At 31.8% G+C, this 19,958-nt stretch overlaps 1 protein-coding gene across 1 annotated transcript; it reads left to right on the top strand.

Annotated features, from left to right (window-relative positions):
* Positions 1-3,737: 3,737 nt before the first annotated feature.
* On the top strand, positions 3,738-18,472 carry LOC110998788 (putative inorganic phosphate cotransporter). Its single transcript, XM_045634807.1, has 11 exons — positions 3,738-3,845; positions 4,886-5,007; positions 13,450-13,629; positions 13,869-14,007; positions 14,150-14,367; positions 14,546-14,695; positions 15,314-15,446; positions 16,120-16,244; positions 16,454-16,573; positions 17,450-17,579; positions 18,063-18,472. Exons 1-11 carry the CDS (start codon positions 3,809-3,811, stop codon positions 18,089-18,091), a joined length of 1,383 nt encoding a protein of 460 aa, XP_045490763.1. The 5' UTR covers positions 3,738-3,808; the 3' UTR covers positions 18,092-18,472.
* Positions 18,473-19,958: the final 1,486 nt, after the last annotated feature.

The raw sequence follows: 19,958 nt of genomic DNA, 5'->3' as shown, positions 1-19,958 counted from the left end.
TGGCGGAGAGTTTATTGCCAGTTCTTCTCTTCCGTTCTACGCCCTTAATTTGAGAACTGGCAGTAAATGTAAAATTAGAATCATTTAATGTATTTTTTTTGACGTTCATAAGTGTAAATTATGTTACCTATATGATTAAATGATTTTAAATTTGATTTGTTAATTACGCATCCTGTAATATATAAATATTTATTGAATATAAGTGAGAGTAAAATGATTGTATAACAATAACTTTACCAATCTTTTATACGCTAAGAAAAGCCTGTAAGGTTATCAAGAGAGTAGAATCCGCGGGGAATAACAAGTGTCTGAATAAATATAAGGTTTTCTACTGAAATGTCGTTTACATACGTCCCAGGGACATTTGGAATTAAACTCGTATATCACTGTCCGCAAAATGAAAATACTTGGTGAAATAAAATACATATTCTAACACCTATCAACAATTGTAATATTTTACATATTTTATTTATATCCTTTATATAAGAACGATATAGCGGCCTGACGACTGGCTTGACCAGCACCATAAATTAACTATAAACTACTTGAGCACAGGTCGGTGAGCCTGTTTAGAACTCAATGAAAACATGAACATACAGATTATGAAACAGTCTACGTATGCGATATGTGAGAAACAGATAATTATATATGTATACGAAAATCATCTCTCATCAGGCTCATCGCATTTTGATATTTTATAAGCCCTCTAGATCAGGCTAATATTTTAATAAAAATAAAATACGTTATTGGTTTATTTTGGAACAAAAGATCATCAAGGTATCACTTATTCCACGTCATTAAATTCGAATCTGTAGGCATCCCTGCCATAAAGCCATAAAGCCGGCGTAAAAAACTCTCGGAACTTTTTTAAAAAAGCAAATCATATGTCATCACAATAACTTGCAGTTCCCTTATATGAAACAATATGTTTTAATTAAAATGTGGTAAGTACTTAAGTTATACGAGTATATTGCAGAGCGCAGTCGAACTAAAATTGTTTAAGTTCCTTTATATTGTAGCTATTCCCACGCTTTAGTAATATGGTTAAATTAGGTGCATTAAAACCATATAGATGCTAAATTTAAAGCTGGTATTTTCATTACAGAATTTAATATATTTATTTCAGATTCTATGTTAGATATGTTTTTTTGAGAGACTATAAGTTAAAAATGGTATATAAATAAATGACTACTGCAAAGCATTAAATTAGTTATTTAAAGATATACCTACTGTACTACTACGAGAACTTGGTTACTTATAAAATATCGTAACTTTGACGATAATTTTTGACGTAAACTCCTTGCGGAATATACGTAATTTGTAAGAAAGCTTTAGTAACCTGTATTAATCGTCCACTTTTAATAACAGCCAGCCTTCATTTTGGCCACTTGACATTGATGTTCTGCCCTAAGAATCAATTATTAATAAATACTAGTATGTTTCCTTACACTGCTTTCTTTATATGCTCACTTACCAAGAATAACAGTATATGTAGGATTTGAAAGCGTAGCATCCGTGCGAAGAATCAAATCATACTTAAAATAACCGGAAGCATGTCAACCTAGTAAAGGCTTATCACTAAAAAAATTCAAAGCCCTCGTTAAAAGTAAATTAATCAATAAAGCTGTTTAGAAATGTGACAAATACTTAAATGATCCCAATCCTTGGGATTGATTTCCTCCAATTCAAACATTTTGTATGACTCAAAACTTGCGATTAAAAAGAGTGGCGCAAAGTTTCTTGCCAGTTCTACTTGCCCGCTCAACGCCCTTGACTTGCGAACTGGTTGTAAATGTAAATTTACAATTAATTTTAAGTTAACTTAAGCGTACTTGTTTACCTATTTGAATAAATATATTTTGAGTTTGTTGTTTAAGTATTATATTGACAGTGGAGACGAACCTTAACATACCAAATTGCAGTATCCAAAACTACAGTTAAAGTGAGATGAAGCTTGACTTGGCTAATCAATTAGGTTCATTAGTTACTTAAGTTTAACTTTAACTCGAAAAGGATAGTTTCCTGTTGCTCGTTCTTATTAAAAGTTCTAAAAACATAATACATGTTCTAAAATACGAGAAAAATTTATTTTATACAAACATCAAAAATTTCTGATGAGTGAGTATGTGTGTGGTTTTGTTCCGGTGATGTGTGCGGAAGAATATTGTTATATATTTTTTTTAATTTTATCATTGAATATATTTTAAAGCTAACCTACTTATATTATTTTTGGAAAATATTGTTACTTAAATATTAAAAAAATCCAAATGAATGGAGATGGACCATATAGCATATAACGCGCATGGACAAGACCCGTAAACCCGAAGCTTGAATTCAGACTTCGCTAGTTTTACGTTATTTTATTTAAATAGAAATCAATGTCTATACATGAAACTTTGCCTCATAAAGTGAACACAATTAAGCATGTTTGCTCCATAACTTCAATGCTCCAACTTTGATGTTGTTCTGTTTGGATTTGAAACATTTACGCCGCGGGTTTTAAGTGCACAGAACTACTAAAAGATAGTGTACCGGTGATCGCAGGGCAGATGTTCGCTATATCACCTATCTCAATACAGTCAGCAATTGTTGGTGTTATAACTCTTAAGGTACATTGCCTCAGCGATTAAACAGTATACATTTGTTTAGTTAAGGTATTCCTTAGGATAAAATATAATAATAATTAAGCGAGCCTGCGGGACGCCCAAAAAGGGCAGTAATCGCAGCCCATACACACCTATTTTTAGTGGGTTCTTTGCCGGCCTTAGAGGGAGGGAGGGACCCTCGAATTTGAATATTTGGCGGTCGTATCTCTCCGGGAAGACTCCCACTGCGATTCGATTCCACATTTCACTAGTTCGCAAAAGAAAATGCCTTGTAAACGGACTGACTTCCAGCCATCAAGGTGTCAAGGTGATGTTGGTGAAATTATATGATATTCCTTGAAACATGTACAAAATATACACACACTTAATATTATTAATTTTTTTTTTAAGAGTATTTTAGGTAGTTATTTAGTTTTTTAAGAGGCCCATCTCTCTCTCTGTCTTGAGCATTCTTCTAATCTTATCCACCGTTCAGCCACCGTGACGACGTCGATAAGTAAACATAATAAGTAATTTGTATAAATAATATATTATTACGAAAAAAATTTGTATGTAAAAAGAAGTAAAAAATTACTGTGGCTATGCAATCGTGTTAACCCGAGGCCTATATTTATAAGGTATAAATATTGATATCAGCTGTTGAACAGACTGACCCTGAGAAAGCAACTTTTGCAAAGTATTTAAGATATTGCTTAAGCTTGATTCAACAATAAGTATACACAAGTATAAGGTTATTATCTATTCGATAGCTCCTAGTTTTGCAAAGATTTAAGGATATGCAAAAATACAATTTATTCCATTCCATAGGTACCATAGGTACATATTGAGGTATTTAAATTTTCAACATATTTAGAATTATTAATATTATTACATTGGCTCATGATGACGTCACCTATGCACTCAACCGAAAAATCCTAACCTAAAAGTATACCAAAAAATAATTCTCAAACACCGAACTGTGTAGGTTCAGCTAACACAATACCAACTAAACATTACATTTTCTCACGTTATCATAACATTAACAGACACTAGCGACAAAGTCGATATTCGCATGTCGGAAATTAACTAATCGTTAGTAACTTTAAATACCAGTTTTAGATGTATTAAATTTTATCATCACATTGTTTTGCCAGTTGACATAAAGATCGGTTTAGTATCGGTCGTGCGCGTGCCATGATAAAAATTAAATAAGATAAAAAAAAATGGCTGTTAAATCAGAAGGCGAAAATCTTAGACCCCGTAAGTTGCTAAATCGTTTTTAAGGAGTTTTGTACCTACATCTTTGTCAACGTTACTTTCACTAACTATAAATTTTAAAAAACTTGTTTAACAATAAAAAACTAAGGTATATGGTATTTGATTGTTTGTTTTATAGCATTACGTATTCTTTATAAAACAACTAAATGCAAAGGAAGACCACCACACAGACGGCATTTACTTAAGTAGAATTGCCTGAGTGACTATCATTATATTGTCATAATACTACAATAGCCAAACATACAATATAACATTAACGCTTAAATATTTATTTACGTTATTCTGTTATTTTCTTGTTTTAAGTCCATTAAATCTATCATAAATTTGTTTAGATAACTATGGTAATATTATGAAATGAATAATATACTGTTATGTTTTAAAATATTATGGAAATAAATATTACTAGGTTACTCAGGGTTAGTGGCCACTAATGGTGAGAGTTTTATATCAGTCCAGTAGTTTTTGACTAATTTCGTTACAAACATACAGATCGCAGATCATTTTATTAGCCGATAGCACATTGTAAAACAAGTACTACTTTGTAATTAAATCAGTATTTTATTTTTGCAAAACTATTGGAAATTGTAAGAATTCAATAAATACATTTCCTTTTGTTCTTATTTCCTCTTTAGTTTTTTAATTGAGGAAAATGTAAAATATAAGGAACGATGTCGATAACAAATACATAGTTGTATCGAAGTATTTTCTTTTCCTACTGCCCACGGCATTTGCTTTATATAGCTTTAGGTTGATTAGATTTTTTTAGGAATTTTTGTTCGCACCAGACGAACAAGAAAAATTGTGGACATAAAAACGGCGTATCTTACCCACAGATTCAGAATCATGGTTTAGTCCTTAGTATGTATGTATATATATATAAATAAAAATTTTGACATTCGGGAGTCACACTTCGCGCTTTCAGAAACTATAATTAATCCTACCACTAAGTCTGATCCGTACGTCAAAAATGTCCTTGATGCAATAAATGTGATTATATGTTTTAATATCGAGAATTTTTTTAGGGGGTCTAGGTGTACGCCATGTTCAGACTTTCCTTCTATTCTTGGCTATGCTGCTGGCATTCAGTATGCGTGTCAACATCAGTATGGCAATTGTTGACATGACCGATTCCAAAAATGCTACGGTAAGTTAGTTCTGTAGACCCACACTATACATAGGGAATACATCTGCACCATTGACATGAAAGCAAGACTACATAATATTGTCGCAACTATTATTGTCAAAAATCGCATCCATGTTAAACTTGTTCTTATATCGAAAGTTTGCTTTGAGCTAATCAAATATCCTTTCTCTTTCGAATTTTAGTTCATTGTTTATTGAGTTATGAACCTATATATTTTTACTAAATACAAAAAAAACTAACTGTGATTATAAGAGTCAAAGTAATTATAAAATTAGTTTAATAATAGTATACAAAATTTACAAACAAAATAGCTTTTATCTATTCTATTACGACGTTCACACATTAGATATCAATAGGTTAAGCGTGGTAAAATCAAAGGTTATCATTTTAAAATTATAAGTGGGCATTTTACGATCTCAAGTATTAACTGCAAAATTTCCATTGATAAATGAAAATATATTCTTAATTATTGACTTTTATCTTTGATAATATGGCGGTTGGCCACAAACAGGCGTAAGCAAAACTTGAAGCTTGACGCTAAATTCTTTCACATGTTTCGTTCTTTGGTGAAAGTTAATAATGGCTTTGTGTATATGGATTTGACATTTATATATTAAAAGTGCCTGAGGTTATCCTTGTCTTAAGACACATTTTTGTGTCACTTTGGTTTTTAATGCTACGTGCTGACGGTGGAGTTCTGTGTAAAAGGATGGAGTTAACGAGTTTAAGAGTCGGTCTTGGCCGGCATGGGTATTGTTACACTTTGTCATCTATACACATAATATAACCTAGGTATATAACTTCAAGCACTACTAATTTAATATTGATGACGTTATTTAATTAAGTTATTACCTCGATTCATTATTGGCATATAATCGAAAAATAATGAGACAATCTTACTATTACGCGTTTAAAAAAACATTGACAATATAGAGTTGAAGATTATTTTATCAATGGTCTCCTGCCTAAAAGACTTGAAAATATCAGATTAGAGGTATTCTCAAGAGCTGATATAATATCAAAACATCATTCAGATAATATAAAGTATATTATGAACATCACGTGGATTGGAACAAACGTACAATTTTGAGATATTAGTATGACAGTGAATCTTCAATTTATCTAAGGGTTGGAAGTTGTAATTCCATAAAAATTTGCACTTTGCAATATCTTTCTTTCGGTAACGTTAGTGGTTAAGCGTCCAATGGAATAAATTTATATTTTTTGGTCATTATTAATATTAGCATGTAAGCATACATTATGTTAAAAGAAAAAAACGAGAAACTTTAAAGCACAATATAAAACCGTACGTAAAAAAGAAAATGTAATTAAAACATCGAACTACACAATAAATTAATAGAGGTACTATGTAAATGAAATATCTCATACATTGGAAACAGAAGTCTTTGATGTTAACAAAATTCCTGTATGACCTGATCCTGATTCATTAAAGGCCAGCATGGCTTTTTATGAATCTGGATCATGTCTGAACGTGCAAATAGTTAAGATTTGTGGGATATTGAAGCATTGCATTGTTGCGAGTAGATATAAGTGTTCTCTCAACGATTCAAAAACATACGTTATCAGTAATACAACAAATTCGTTAGTATTTAACATGTGTTTACGTGGACTACTTAAGTTGATATTAAAGCGCCTGACAGCTAATTGAAAGATGCGGAGTTGTAAACATAACTGTAATTGTATTTGATTCTGATTCTATAATAACATACGCATTTTTGACACCAAGAACGGAATAGATGACTAACGAAACATGCTGCATGATCTCCGTGAAAAATATTTATTTTATTTATTCGTTACATTACAATACAAAAATTGAACACAATCAAAAAAAAAATTATAGTACTTATTACATAGGGTAGGTAGTAGGCAAGAAGTACAACAATACATATTACATATAGTTATTAAGAAAAAACTAAACAGGTACAAAAAAAATATACTAAACTGATACTGGGACCCTGAAAAACAATAAGTAAAAAGGGCACATGAATCACGAATATCTAAATCAAGATCAGTCTCACTTCAGTTAGAAGTTAGGTACGAATGTTAGGGATACGATGTGGACAAATAATGTTTGTACAGAAGAAATGTAAAGGAAGATAGAGAAGGAGCTAAGCGAATATTATATTATAATAGTATATACTTTCAAAAAATAAAGCCAAATTTTAATTAGAACTTAAACAAGTGAGTTTTATACATCAACATGTAATGAATTTAAGATTACTTGTTATTATTTTACAAATTTATTATTTAAATCACGTTTATTTTTAAATAATATTTATATTCAATTTACAAGCTACTTTATTTTGATGATTGTACTTGATTCACGATGTAACGAATTTATGATGATATGTTATTACTTTACAATTTTATTATGTTTATAATTAATATTTATAATTTACAGTATAGATTATTTGATGATTGTATTTGTTTAATATGTTTTACTCGATGTAAGTTAGTTGATTGACTCGATACCGACAGTGACAAACATAATGAAGGGTAGTCTTGATACGATCTAAAATAAGTGAGGTTATTCGGACCGATCCGCTTGACGAAGACGGACGTTAAATTGTAAGCTGTGTGGTTGTTTAAGGATAAGAAGTGTTGGAAATATACTTAGTTATTGTTGTAACAAAGCAGGCGTTTATTATTATACACCGAGAATCGAATAGAGAGAATTTATATCAATTCAGAAGTGGCATAAGACCCAATCTAAGTCTAGAAAACAATAACACCACAAATAATGACTCGCAAAGCCACAACTAAAGATATTGAAATGAGACTGAAACAGGCTTTGTTGGAGCAGAAGAAATTGCAGGATCTCAATAATAGATTGCTGCAAGAACGCGAGGACAGTGAACGGGAATTCAGAATATTGTTAGGAAAAACAGTGAACTTAAATGTGAACTATCTGAAATACATATGAAATATAAATATATTGTGGATCAGTGTGTGCATTTACAGGATTGACTCTTATAAACAGTGCTATGATACTCAGGAACAGGCTTTGAATTGCACCAGTGACTTGGAATTAACTTTGTCAGAGGCACATAAAACTGTCCAAATACTTGAAAATAAGGTTGCCATAGAAGCTAATGCCTCTCAGAGCTTGTTCAGTAAGTTAAAAAGCTGTGATCCAGGTATTGTAAATGAACTATGTAACAATATTGATCTGTGGGTGCAATAAGTCATACCCAATCGGTTCCCTATTTACAAGTAGGAAAAGAATTAAAAAAAATTATGTCCGGCTTAGTAAATTTATTAAAAAAAAAAACCAACAAATTAATTAAAAGGAAAAATTATTTGAAACATCACTTATTACTAAGACAACAACATACATTATTAAAACAGAAATGGAAAACTTGTAAAGAAAATGTAATTGAAAGTCAATGTTCATATGTGAGCATAAGTAAACAATTAAATATTAAAATTAATCAACTGGAGCAATGTATAAATAATAATGTCATAATCATCATGTCATGTTAAAAAAAAATAGATTACCAAGTATCTGCAAGGCATGACATCATTGATTTATGTAATTATAGTACTGAGAGGTATGCATCTCTCACCAGTAAGCATTGTACTTGTGCTGTTGAGCAAGGTAATAAGTTAATTTATAATGACCAAGTTCCTTCACAGCTGAATAGAGATAATTCATCACCAAAGTCCCACGTGCCAGAGTTTTATCCTACAAGCAGTTCAAACACTCAAAGAAATAATAATACCTACATATTTTCAGATAGGTTAGGCCTTAGGGCATGGGCTGGGACAGTTACTGGGGTATGAGTTACCTCAAAATGTCATTATTTGTTTACCTGGAATGTCTTACCAAGGGATTGTAGATAAAATATTAAATTATCATTGTGTAGGTAGCAGCTCTTAATTAATATTATTGTGTGTTGACAGTATGGGGAATAAAAAAACCCACATTACTCAAACAATCACTAACTTTTGGAGTTTGGCAGAAAAAAAAATGTAAAATAACACTGTGTTCTTTCTATATGCAAGATTATAAATTTAATCGACAGATTTATAATTTAAATCAATTTATGCACCATCTGACATGTCTTCATAGTGACGTATTTTTTTATATTTTGATTGAAACAAGTTTCTTATTAAACTACTAAATACTAAATTTACACTGACCAAAGATATACATTGTATCTTTCTTATAAAATAAAAAAGAACAAATTGCTAAGCTGTTATAGCATATAATTTTAAAGAAACTGTCAAATTGGTAAAGAAATATGATTGTGATTATAATAAAAAGGTATCCGTGACACATAGTAAAACTGCCACGAAAAATGTACTTTTTACAAATTTAAACTAGGACCTAAGACAAAAGCCAAGCCAGTTTTATTAAGAATTGTTTATCAAAATGTACAAGGTTTGGCTGGCAATTAATTAGAATTAGAACTGTTTACAAAAAGTCGCGAAATTGAAGTTATTTACATGACAGAACATTAGCTAAGAAGTTATGAAACTGTTGTCATTGACAACTTTCAATTGTGTATGTATATTATATGTATACTATTCGTGGAGGTTCATTAATATTAGTAAATAGTAGTGTCAAATACAAAGATCGTAAGGATATTGTAAGTCTATCAATTGAATGTGTTATTGAATTATCTTGTGTAGAACTGGAGAATTATGTTATAGTATGCGTGTACAGGCCCCCTTCCGGGGATTACTACAAATTTGAGTCAGTAATGGAAGATGTATATTTACGGAGACCTTAACCTAAACATACTTGAAAGTACTTCAGTAAGCACTAGATTTATTTCAATTTTTAAATGTTTGAATTTTGTAAACCAATTCTCTGAACCAACTAGAATCACCTCCCATTCAGCGACTTGTTTAGATAACATATTTTTGAGTGACAAATGTGTTTCTAAATCAGTAATAACAAACCTTACTTCTGACCATTGTGGTCTGATAGTTGGCTTCTCTGATAAAATATTAGATTAAGGCAAGCACGTTAAATATCAACCCTTCACAAAAAGTCGCATTGAAAGTTTTAGGCATAACGTTAATTCCAAGGTTTGTGCTGTGTTGTTAGATTACTCAATTCTAAATAATTCGGAGAGTCAATGCAAAAGATTTTTTTTAAATGTTATTCAAAATGAGTTTGATTTAGTTTACCCATTAGACTGCAAAGTGCAACAAAAATATCAAGTTTGATGACTGGGCCACGAGTGGTATTTATAAGAGTAGGAATAGGCTATATGAATTATATGCATTCAAAAAAAAATATAATCACAACGCAGTGTTTATAAAATATGTCAGAAATTATTCCAAAACTTTTAGAAAAGTCTGTAAATATAAAAAGGCCTTGCATATACGTAAGAAAATTAAGAATTCAAGTAATAAAATTAAAACTACTTGGAATATCATAATTTATAGAGAAACTGGAAAACCTTAAATCCCTTAATAATTCATTATTTTTAAAGGTAGATGATAAGAAGCTCAGAGATTGCGGATATTTTTTTTTTTTCTTCACAAACACCTATAATTACGTTACACAGTTAATGACTATCTAGAAGATAAAAACGCTTGGAAATAGTTCTAATTATATTGTTATAATTTGTTTTGTAATCTTGGAAGTGTTGTGAACATGTATGTAATGGTGAATGTGGTAAATCACAGAACAGATTTGTATTTAATTTTTTTCACTTATGTAACTTAAATGACGTTGTAGTTTATGACATTTTCCTTTGAATTATTGTATGTAGATAGAGGGAGGGTAAAACTTGCTGAGTTTCTTGCCCGTTCTCCTTAGAACAAGGCCTCCTCTTAGTTTGGCGAACGAATGGCATAGTTTTGCTCTTTCGCGAATTTTGTAAACGTTTTTGATATTCATAAGCATACCCTAAGTCGTATCTAAATTGAATAAATAAATTTTGATTTGAGTTAGAGGCTATGTGTGCCTACAATAGCAAGCCATATGTGCTTATTAGTTAGAGGTTATGTGTGCCTACAATAGGAAACCAAGTGTAATTTAGCTACTAGAGGCTATGTATGCCTATCGAGCCACGTGCGCTTAGTCGTTAGAGGTTATGTGTACCTACAATAGGAAGCCAAGTGTGCTTCAGCTACTAGGGGCTATGTATGCCTATCGAGCCATGTGTGCTTAGTCGTGAGAGGTTATGTGTACCTACAATAGGAAGCCAAGTGTGCTTCAGCTACGAGGGGCTATGTATGCCTATCGAGCCATGTGTGCTCAGTTGTTAGAGGTTATGTGTGCCTACAATAGGAAGCCAAGTGTGCTTCAGCTACTAGAGGCTATGTATGCCTATCGAGCCATGTGTGCTTTAGATACTCGAGGCTATGTATGTCTCTGTGAGCGTGTAGTATGTTGGAGTAGAGGTCATGTGTACCTAGAAGAAGAAAAACGTGCTGAAATAAGAAGTTAAGTATGCCTATAGAATACTTCGTGCCCCTTAGGGCGCTTCAACGTTAAAGGATCATTATTGTATTTTGTTTTCAGTCAAGGATTAATTTCAAATAAATGAAGTTTATTTCTTTAAATACTTAATTTTGAAATGTTTTAAAAATATCCATATAGTTTCAGTACGTTTAGACAATGAATTGATATACTAACATGATAAAATGATATTTTATTTTTGAGTTATGAATACTGATGAAGCGATGACTCCCGAAGGCTCGCCTACTCGTAATGACGAACTTCAGAGAAAGCGTTCACGATCGTCCACCAAAGCAGCAACTAAGTCTAAGAGACACAAAAAGTGATCAAAGAAGAAACGCAAGCAGTCTTCCAGCTTCTCCCCCCAACGTCCAAAATAAGAAAATAATAGCCGAATGTAATGAATAATTGATAAAAACCAAATGTATAGATACGTTACAATTAGGTCACATGAAACTAAAATATTTTGTTAGTGTACTTATTTGAATTTATAAAAGCTTACCATGATTATATGAATGTAATGAATAATTGATAAAAACCAAATGTATAGATAGGTTACAATTAGGTCACATGAAACTAAAATATTTTGTTAGTGTACTTATTTGAATTTATAAAACCTTACCATGATTATATACCGTGCGTCAGGAGATCGCACGTAGTCGGACGGCCGAATGTAATGAATTTAAGATTACTTGTTATTATTTTACAAATTTATTATTTAAATCACGTTTATTTTTAAATAATATTTATATTCAATTTACAAGCTACTTTATTTTGATGATTGTACTTGATTCACGATGTAACGAATTTATGATGATATGTTATTACTTTACAATTTTATTATGTTTATAATTAATATTTATAATTTACAGTATAGATTATTTGATGATTGTATTTGTTTAATATGTTTTACTCGATGTAAGTTAGTTGATTGACTCGATACCGACAGTGACAAACATAATGAAGGGTAGTCTTGATACGATCTAAAATAAGTGAGGTTATTCGGACCGATCCGCTTGACGAAGACGGACGTTAAATTGTAAGCTGTGTGGTTGTTTAAGGATAAGAAGTGTTGGAAATATACTTAGTTATTGTTGTAACAAAGCAGGCGTTTATTATTATACACCGAGAATCGAATAGAGAGAATTTATATCAAACATATTTAATTTTATATTTCCTTAATAGAAACAAACCTTCGAATGACCACTACAAAGCCTGTACCAGAATCGGCGTAATGTAAAAAAAAATCGTATTTGCAAACAAAAGTAAAAACGAAACCCACATCTTGGCTGGCTATTAGTAATAATAAAAATCAAATTTTATTTCAAACATATAAATTTACCATATTACCATTTCTTAATTTATCTCTTTGCAAAGTATAAATCGAGTATTTTATGGAGGTTAACGAGACAACTCTGCAATCCTCGTGCCTTCTAAAGGAGTTAGTCAATTGTTTATCAACAAGATTTTTTTTTACAAGCTAACTTGTTTTGACCTTTTCACATAATAACGTGTTCGACCCAGCTATACTGGTCCTCACTATATAACTCTAGAAGACATGTTTATGCATAATTTTATTATGATGTTGAATTAAACATATGAACATCGATTGACCTCAATTTAGTTAATTTTTTGAACAGATTGTAAATATATAAAGATTAGTTTAAAAATATCGCACGATGGCCTTAACCAAAGGGTTGATCACAGAGGTCAGTTCCATAACAACTCAAGGACGTTCCTCACACTCACTGTGCTCTGCTTACGCGACCCCAAGTTACCCCAACAGTGACGTGATTGGTGGGAGGGGTTTAGTGGGTAGGGTTTTTAGAGCGAGCCCCACACTCTGTGCGGAAATGCATTCCCCTCAATGAAAAAAAATAAAAAAAAGTAAAATAATATCCGAATGCAATCTGTTACTGTTATTCCCTGATATACTATTGGCCGTAAAACCTTTTTGCTATATTCTTCGATTACATGCAAACTGTATGGTTCTCTTTCAGTATTTCGACTGGAGCTATAGTATCCAGTCTATGATCCTATCATCATTCTTCTGGGGCTACGTGTTTCTGCAGGTTCCTGGAGGTGAACTAGCGAGGAGATTTGGAGGGAAAGTGCTGATCACCATCTCAGTTTCTGTGAACTCTCTGATCTCATTGTTTATGCCAATTTTGGCGCAGATCGTAAGTTGTAACTTATTAGGGCAATTATATACTCCGTTCTTCTGTTCTTTCAATCATCAAAGCAGGAGCTGTTCATAGCGTAACATTAATAAATTATTATTTTAACACATATTTATCATACACTAATTTTATTTTCTAAACCAATATTTATTGGAATGTGATGCTATATAGAATCATATAAGGTTATTCAGATAACTTCTTAATTTAAATGTATATTTATATACATTCATTATTTTTAGGGTGGATGGCAAATGGTCATTGTATGCAGAACTCTTCAAGGTCTGACGCAAGCTTTTGTGTATCCCTCTATGCATCATCTAGTCAGTCAATGGATACCAATAGAAGAGAAGGGAACATTGACAACAATTATTTATGCTGGTAAAAATATTTATACCTATCATGACATGAATATTATTAGAATAATTTAATTACACTAAATTTTAAAAACCTCTCTTTTAATAATAGTAATGAAAATCAATCGGTTTTAATTAAAAAAATTTTCATAGATTTTAAATTCCAGGGGCTCAACTTGGTATCGCCCTACAACTTATGGCAGCGGGTTTCCTGGCAGAGGCTTGGGGTTGGCAGGCAATATTTTACACTAATGGAGCACTCGGGATCATTTGGACAATTATATACTTATTTATCGGCGCTGGAAGACCTGAGGATTCAAAATATATATCTAAGGAAGAGTCTTTATACATTCGCACCTCTTTGGGAAGAGTGCAAGAACCAAAGGTAATTTATATTTTTAACTTATAAATTATCATAAAGTTAGCGAAGAGTATGCCATATTTCTAAAATATCATCAAAACACCCTATATTAAGTGTAGAAGCGTAACAAATTTTGAAACTTTATTTCAACTTAAAAGTTCTATTTGGCAGACTAAGTTAATGTTTTTAAATTACCTTCCAGCGAGTTAAAACTCCTTGGTCCAAGATTCTACTATGCTTACCACTCTGGGCCGCTGTCATCGGGCACTGTGGTCAAAACTGGGGTTTCTTTACCCTAATGACTGAAATGCCAACGTACATGGCCAAAGTACTTGGCATGAATTTGACTCAGGTACGTTAACTGCGGAATTAATTTAATTGCAATTAAATTAATTTTTGCTGTATGGTCGTGAAAAAAATTCCAAAAGTTCTGCAAACTTGGAATTTATTAATATAATAATAATATATAAATTTAACTTATTAAATTTGCAACCAATCTAAGTGTACGGAACATTTTTTGTTATCGAAAATTAATGGTTTTTTTAATTAAACTGAATGAAAACGTTCCAAAAGTTCTGCAAATTTGACACATATATCGGAAAAATATACCGAACGATTGTATAAATTTGCAACCTTTTACGTTGACCGGAACATGTTTATTTATAATTATTTTTAATTCGTGGTCATTTTTTCGAGTAAGGTGGTCTCGGAATAATTACAAAAGTTTTGAAACTTGGTTGCAAACTTCGAAAACATCTATTCTGATGGATTTACAAAGTTTGCAACCTCATACGTGATCCGGAACTTTATGCAATTTGCAAAAATGTAATGTTTTTATTTTTCCACCTTCAAGAAAATTTCCACTAAACAAAAATAAATGAAGTTTATTTTAATTTGGACTTTTGACTGATTAACAAGTTTACATCATTCGTGTCAACCAAATCTGTACATAATGTCTTTTTCTTTTCAGAACGGAGTACTATCTTCGCTTCCATATCTTGCTATGTATGCACTAAGCTTTCCTATGGGAATTATGACTGATATTATAGTCAGGAAAAAATGGTTGAGTGTTTCCAATACAAGAAAACTGTCAAATACTATAGGTATACTATACTACAAACATAAATATATATAAAAAAATTATGTTGTTTAAGGGTAAGAATGAAATGTCTTTACTAAGACATAATGGAGCAATATGAGCTAATCTAACTCAAGACTAATAAGTAATTTAAAATAATTTATTTATAAGCATTTTTAACATAAGAAAGTGTCAATTACCACTACTTACAGTCTATTAGAGGGAAGACACTGGTCTTGTGTTCTGTTGTTTTTCACTCACTGTTCAGCACTGAATACTCACGTGCACTATATTGTTCCATAATAAAACAATTACCTATTTGAAAGTGAGTCAAAAGTATAATTGGATATAAGGTCTTACTAATCATGATTAGGCGGAGGATCAGGCTCATCGCGAGGCGGCCGCGCGCGGTAAGTCCGAGCCTCCAGATTACGCGCTGCAAACGAATAAGGCGCCTTTGAACAAATCAAAAAGGCGACATTCGATAGCTCGGGCGCTTGGTAGTTCGCCCATGGCAGCTCGCGCGCACTCAGCCGAAGCACATCCACACTTACCGAACTGCTTTGCGCAAATGCCTCGTGAAGCTGCTTGCTTTGTTTGGACCCGCCTAATAAGCACAAAAAATATCTACTTAAGTTATGCAATTAAAAACATGTACAAGCCCTGAATTGCGACGCTCAAGTAATTTTCTTCGACAGGTCTTTGGGGTCCCGCAGTAGCTCTGATTGGCTTATCCTATATCCCAGAAGGAAACTTGACATTGGCAGTAGTGATGCTTACAGTATCTGTGGGCATCAATGCTGGAACCTACACGGGATACATGGTAAGACGATAAAATCCTTTAAAAAAATACACGAAGGAGTATCTAAATTAACTATTTATTGAGTGTTTGTTACGAATTAAATTTCTTATATTGATTTTATATCATAAATATGGAGATATGACAATTTCTTCACTACAAGTATTAAAATACAGCGATGTAATATAATAATGTAATAAGAGAATAAGAAAATAATAATACTTACTTTTCAGCTGGTACTTAACGACTTGGCTCCAAACTTCAGTGCAAATCTTATGGGCGTCTCAAATTGCATTGCTAATATAATTTCAATCATTGCTCCACTAATTTGTGGTGTCATCATTCAGGATGAGGTAATTTCAAAAGACAAATAAATTGACACAAATTATCTTTATTTATATATTTATAAGCACTTAATAATTAAATATGTGATGAGTAGGAATTATATGGATCTTCAAATTCACATTCAAAATTCATCACAGAATATATGGCCTTGTATGTAACATGACAATATCTACAGCGCGTGAGCTCGCAGTCTGTTTCGATAGTACTTAGAAAATGAACGTAGAAAAAGCTATTATTTTGTGGTTATATTACATATATTCAGAGTCGAATACGATACAAGTCGCAACAAAAAAGTGCATCCACAATGGAAGCGCGCGCTCAACAGAAAAACGGACGTTACATATCTATTAAGACATGGAATGCTTAAACAATAGATACAAAGTAATAGCCGGACACCAAAACTTTTTATGGCTAATTTTGATTAAGTAAATATGAATGTTTTTGCATGGATCCGAGTGGGCGGCACCGTTACTATGACTCCGCTCCACTCGAATCCGAGAAAAGAGCACTTAATGTGTATAAACGCGCGTTCGCCTGCGTCTTGAGACTTTATCTCTGTGTGCGGTGGTACGTAATACCACGATGTCTAGTCGCGATAATTTAATGAAAAAATACAATTTGGCCATCTGAACATGATCTAAAGGTAAAAGCCACGTTTTTTTTATTTACATCGCAAGGGCGCGTATTTATACATTATGATTAACTAAGTGTGTAAATAGCCATGTCATACATCAAATTAAATTTAAAAGCAAAAAGAGCCGGTTATAGGGTTTACGCATCGGTTGAAAGTACCTACAGCGGGTACGTACTTATTAAAATATAGCTGTAAGAGAATGTCACTGTCTTCATAGAAAAAGTTGTTTGTACATAATGTCACTTTTCAGTCGGACCCAACTGAATGGCGTAAAGTATTCTTCTTAGCGTCAGCTGTGTACTTCTTTACCAATCTCTTCTTTATTTTATTCACAACATCTGAAAAACAACCTTGGAACGAATCGGAGGAAAATGATATTGGTAAGTAAGCATATTTTTTATTAAAGCTTGTAATTTTTCACACTTTCAACTCTTTGATTGTCTCATACTTTTACCATCTTATGTTATTTTTTCATTTTACGTTCACAAAGTTGTGTTGAACACTAAAAATTGGCATATAGCTGATTAAATCCCTGGCATGTTTATTGTTATGCGCCGATGGCTCGAGTGTCTATTGCTCCTCTGCCAGGGAGGCAACTTAATTGTATTTGACTCATATATATAGTATAATAAATAATATATTTTCTTGTCTTTGCCCACAAAATTTTTTGGAGCAAATATTTAGTCAGCACTCTTTACTCAACTATTTTGTTAAGTACACACGTTTAAGGCACTATTTTCTATGTCCTACCATTATGAACCAACTACTATCCCATCGGAAATACTTCATTCGATCAGACCTCGTGAGTTCTTAGAGGTTCCGAGTTTTTGAGTGCAGAAGATGAAACAACATTTTGTTTTCAGAAACCAAACCGGAAGTAAAAGAAAAATGAAGAGGCTATGAGTATTTTAAATAGTATTTTGTACATGACTGACTTGTTACAGGGGAAATAACAAACATTGTTATTAGTTTTATAATATTAAGAATACAGTCAAAATCTGTTATAACGACATCGAACGGACTACACATATTTGATCGTTAAAACCGACAGTCGTAACAGCCAATGACGTTGTTATTAAGTACCTAATAGAATAGAATTCAACCTGGACCTTTAATTTTGGTCAATATAACCGATATGTTGATCAAAACGATGTCGTCAACGGTTTTGATTGTATATAGCATATGTTACTGTAAAATAAATACTACAATTGTTTTATATTAAGCTAAACTAATAACTACGCACACTTGAAAATAATATACAATTGTATATAAAGTATTTGTTTTCCTTTATTGATTTGAGAACTGGCTGTAAATGTAAAATTAGATGCATTTAATGGATATTTCTTTTTTTTGACGTTCATAAGTATACATTACGTTACCTATATGAATAAAGGATTTTTGACTTTGACTTTGTTATTAATTTATATCTTCTTTTCAAGGCATCATCGAGGCTTATTTGTACACTTGTATGCAACTATTTTAGTTTGGTTTTCAAAAATATACCTTAAGTATATCAAAAACTTTATTATGAAAAATAGATAATTACATTTAAAAAACCGGTAGAAATATATATAAATTTCTCCGTAGAATGTAGATCTCTGTAAGAATATATGTACAATATATATACGTATATACTACGATGCCCGACAGGCTTGTACATGATTCACAGTAAAGAAAACGCAGATGGTAGAAGATATTAGAGCCGCAAACGAAGCAAGAAAATAAATTTAAACTCCCTAGAGAAAGTATACTTTAAACTAAAGTGGAAATTATTTTCACTTTGCACCAAACGTGAATAATGGATGTTAAAAATATGTATCCTCAACATTTTGCGTGTACGTTTCTGACAGTATAAGACTAGTTTTTGTCAACTACTCTGTTATAAAAGAATTAACCAATGATTTTAGGGCATACGTACAATTATATTAATCATGTACTATTCAAATTAGATAAGTTTTTATTTATATTAGCAAATTATTATATTATTAATAAATCAAATCCAAAAATCGAAGTCATCTGACTTTATTAGTACATGAATTATCCTATATTAAAAACGGTTTTTAATTGTGTATTATCATTATGCAATAGTCGTTATTTTTGTGACTATTTTAAAGGCTAGTTTATCCAGTTCTTAGGGTACGAAATTAAACACTCCAATGAAGACTTGATTTACTATAAGTCACTTCACTGATTTTACGTACACTCTAGCATGCATCATAACTAAATTTAAGGTAAAATATGCTATCACTATGCCACTGCATTATTTTTATCTATTAAATTCAGTGAAGCAGCAAAAATTACGTTGATATTTCGTTTATCCTTTTGCATTATCCGTACACATTGAACGTAACAAAAAGGTTTTCTCTAATACTTTCTCTTAACATAAACTGCCTTACATAAATCAATAAAAATTCAATTAATTAAATTAACCGAAGAGCTGGCAGATACCTCGGACAAAGAATAAGTCTAGCTATTTAAAGGGGGAACGCTGCCAGTATCGTCGGAACCCTGCCTAAATGGACTCTGGAATATAATTTAATTATTACATTTACAAGGTTAGTATGTTTAAAGAACTTTATTTCTCATTACAAAACAGAAATATTTTATTTACATGAGAAACTTAATATTAATATGTATATATAGTTATATACGAGCGAAATACACGTCGCCATTAGCCGTCACAATTTTAGTCAACTATGTTCATTCTAACATGCATCTTTACTGCCTTTTTGAATTTGTCAAACACTCCAATATTGCGA

The sequence above is a fragment of the Pieris rapae genome, chromosome 4 (genome assembly GCF_905147795.1).
Source record: "Pieris rapae chromosome 4, ilPieRapa1.1, whole genome shotgun sequence".
NCBI lineage: Eukaryota > Metazoa > Arthropoda > Insecta > Lepidoptera > Pieridae > Pieris > Pieris rapae.
The sequence above is the reverse complement of the archived record's forward strand: the minus strand, read 5'-3'. Positions and strand labels throughout refer to the sequence as shown.

Excerpts from the sequence above, each read along its gene's own strand:
- LOC110998788 (XM_045634807.1), top strand. The coding sequence starts at position 3,809 with ATGGCTGTTAAATCAGAAGGCGAAAATCTTAGACCCC. Across the intron at positions 5,008-13,449 it reads CCGATTCCAAAAATGCTACG|TATTTCGACTGGAGCTATAG; the intron begins GTAAGTTAGTTC and ends GTTCTCTTTCAG. Across the intron at positions 14,368-14,545 it reads GAAGAGTGCAAGAACCAAAG|CGAGTTAAAACTCCTTGGTC; the intron begins GTAATTTATATT and ends ATTACCTTCCAG.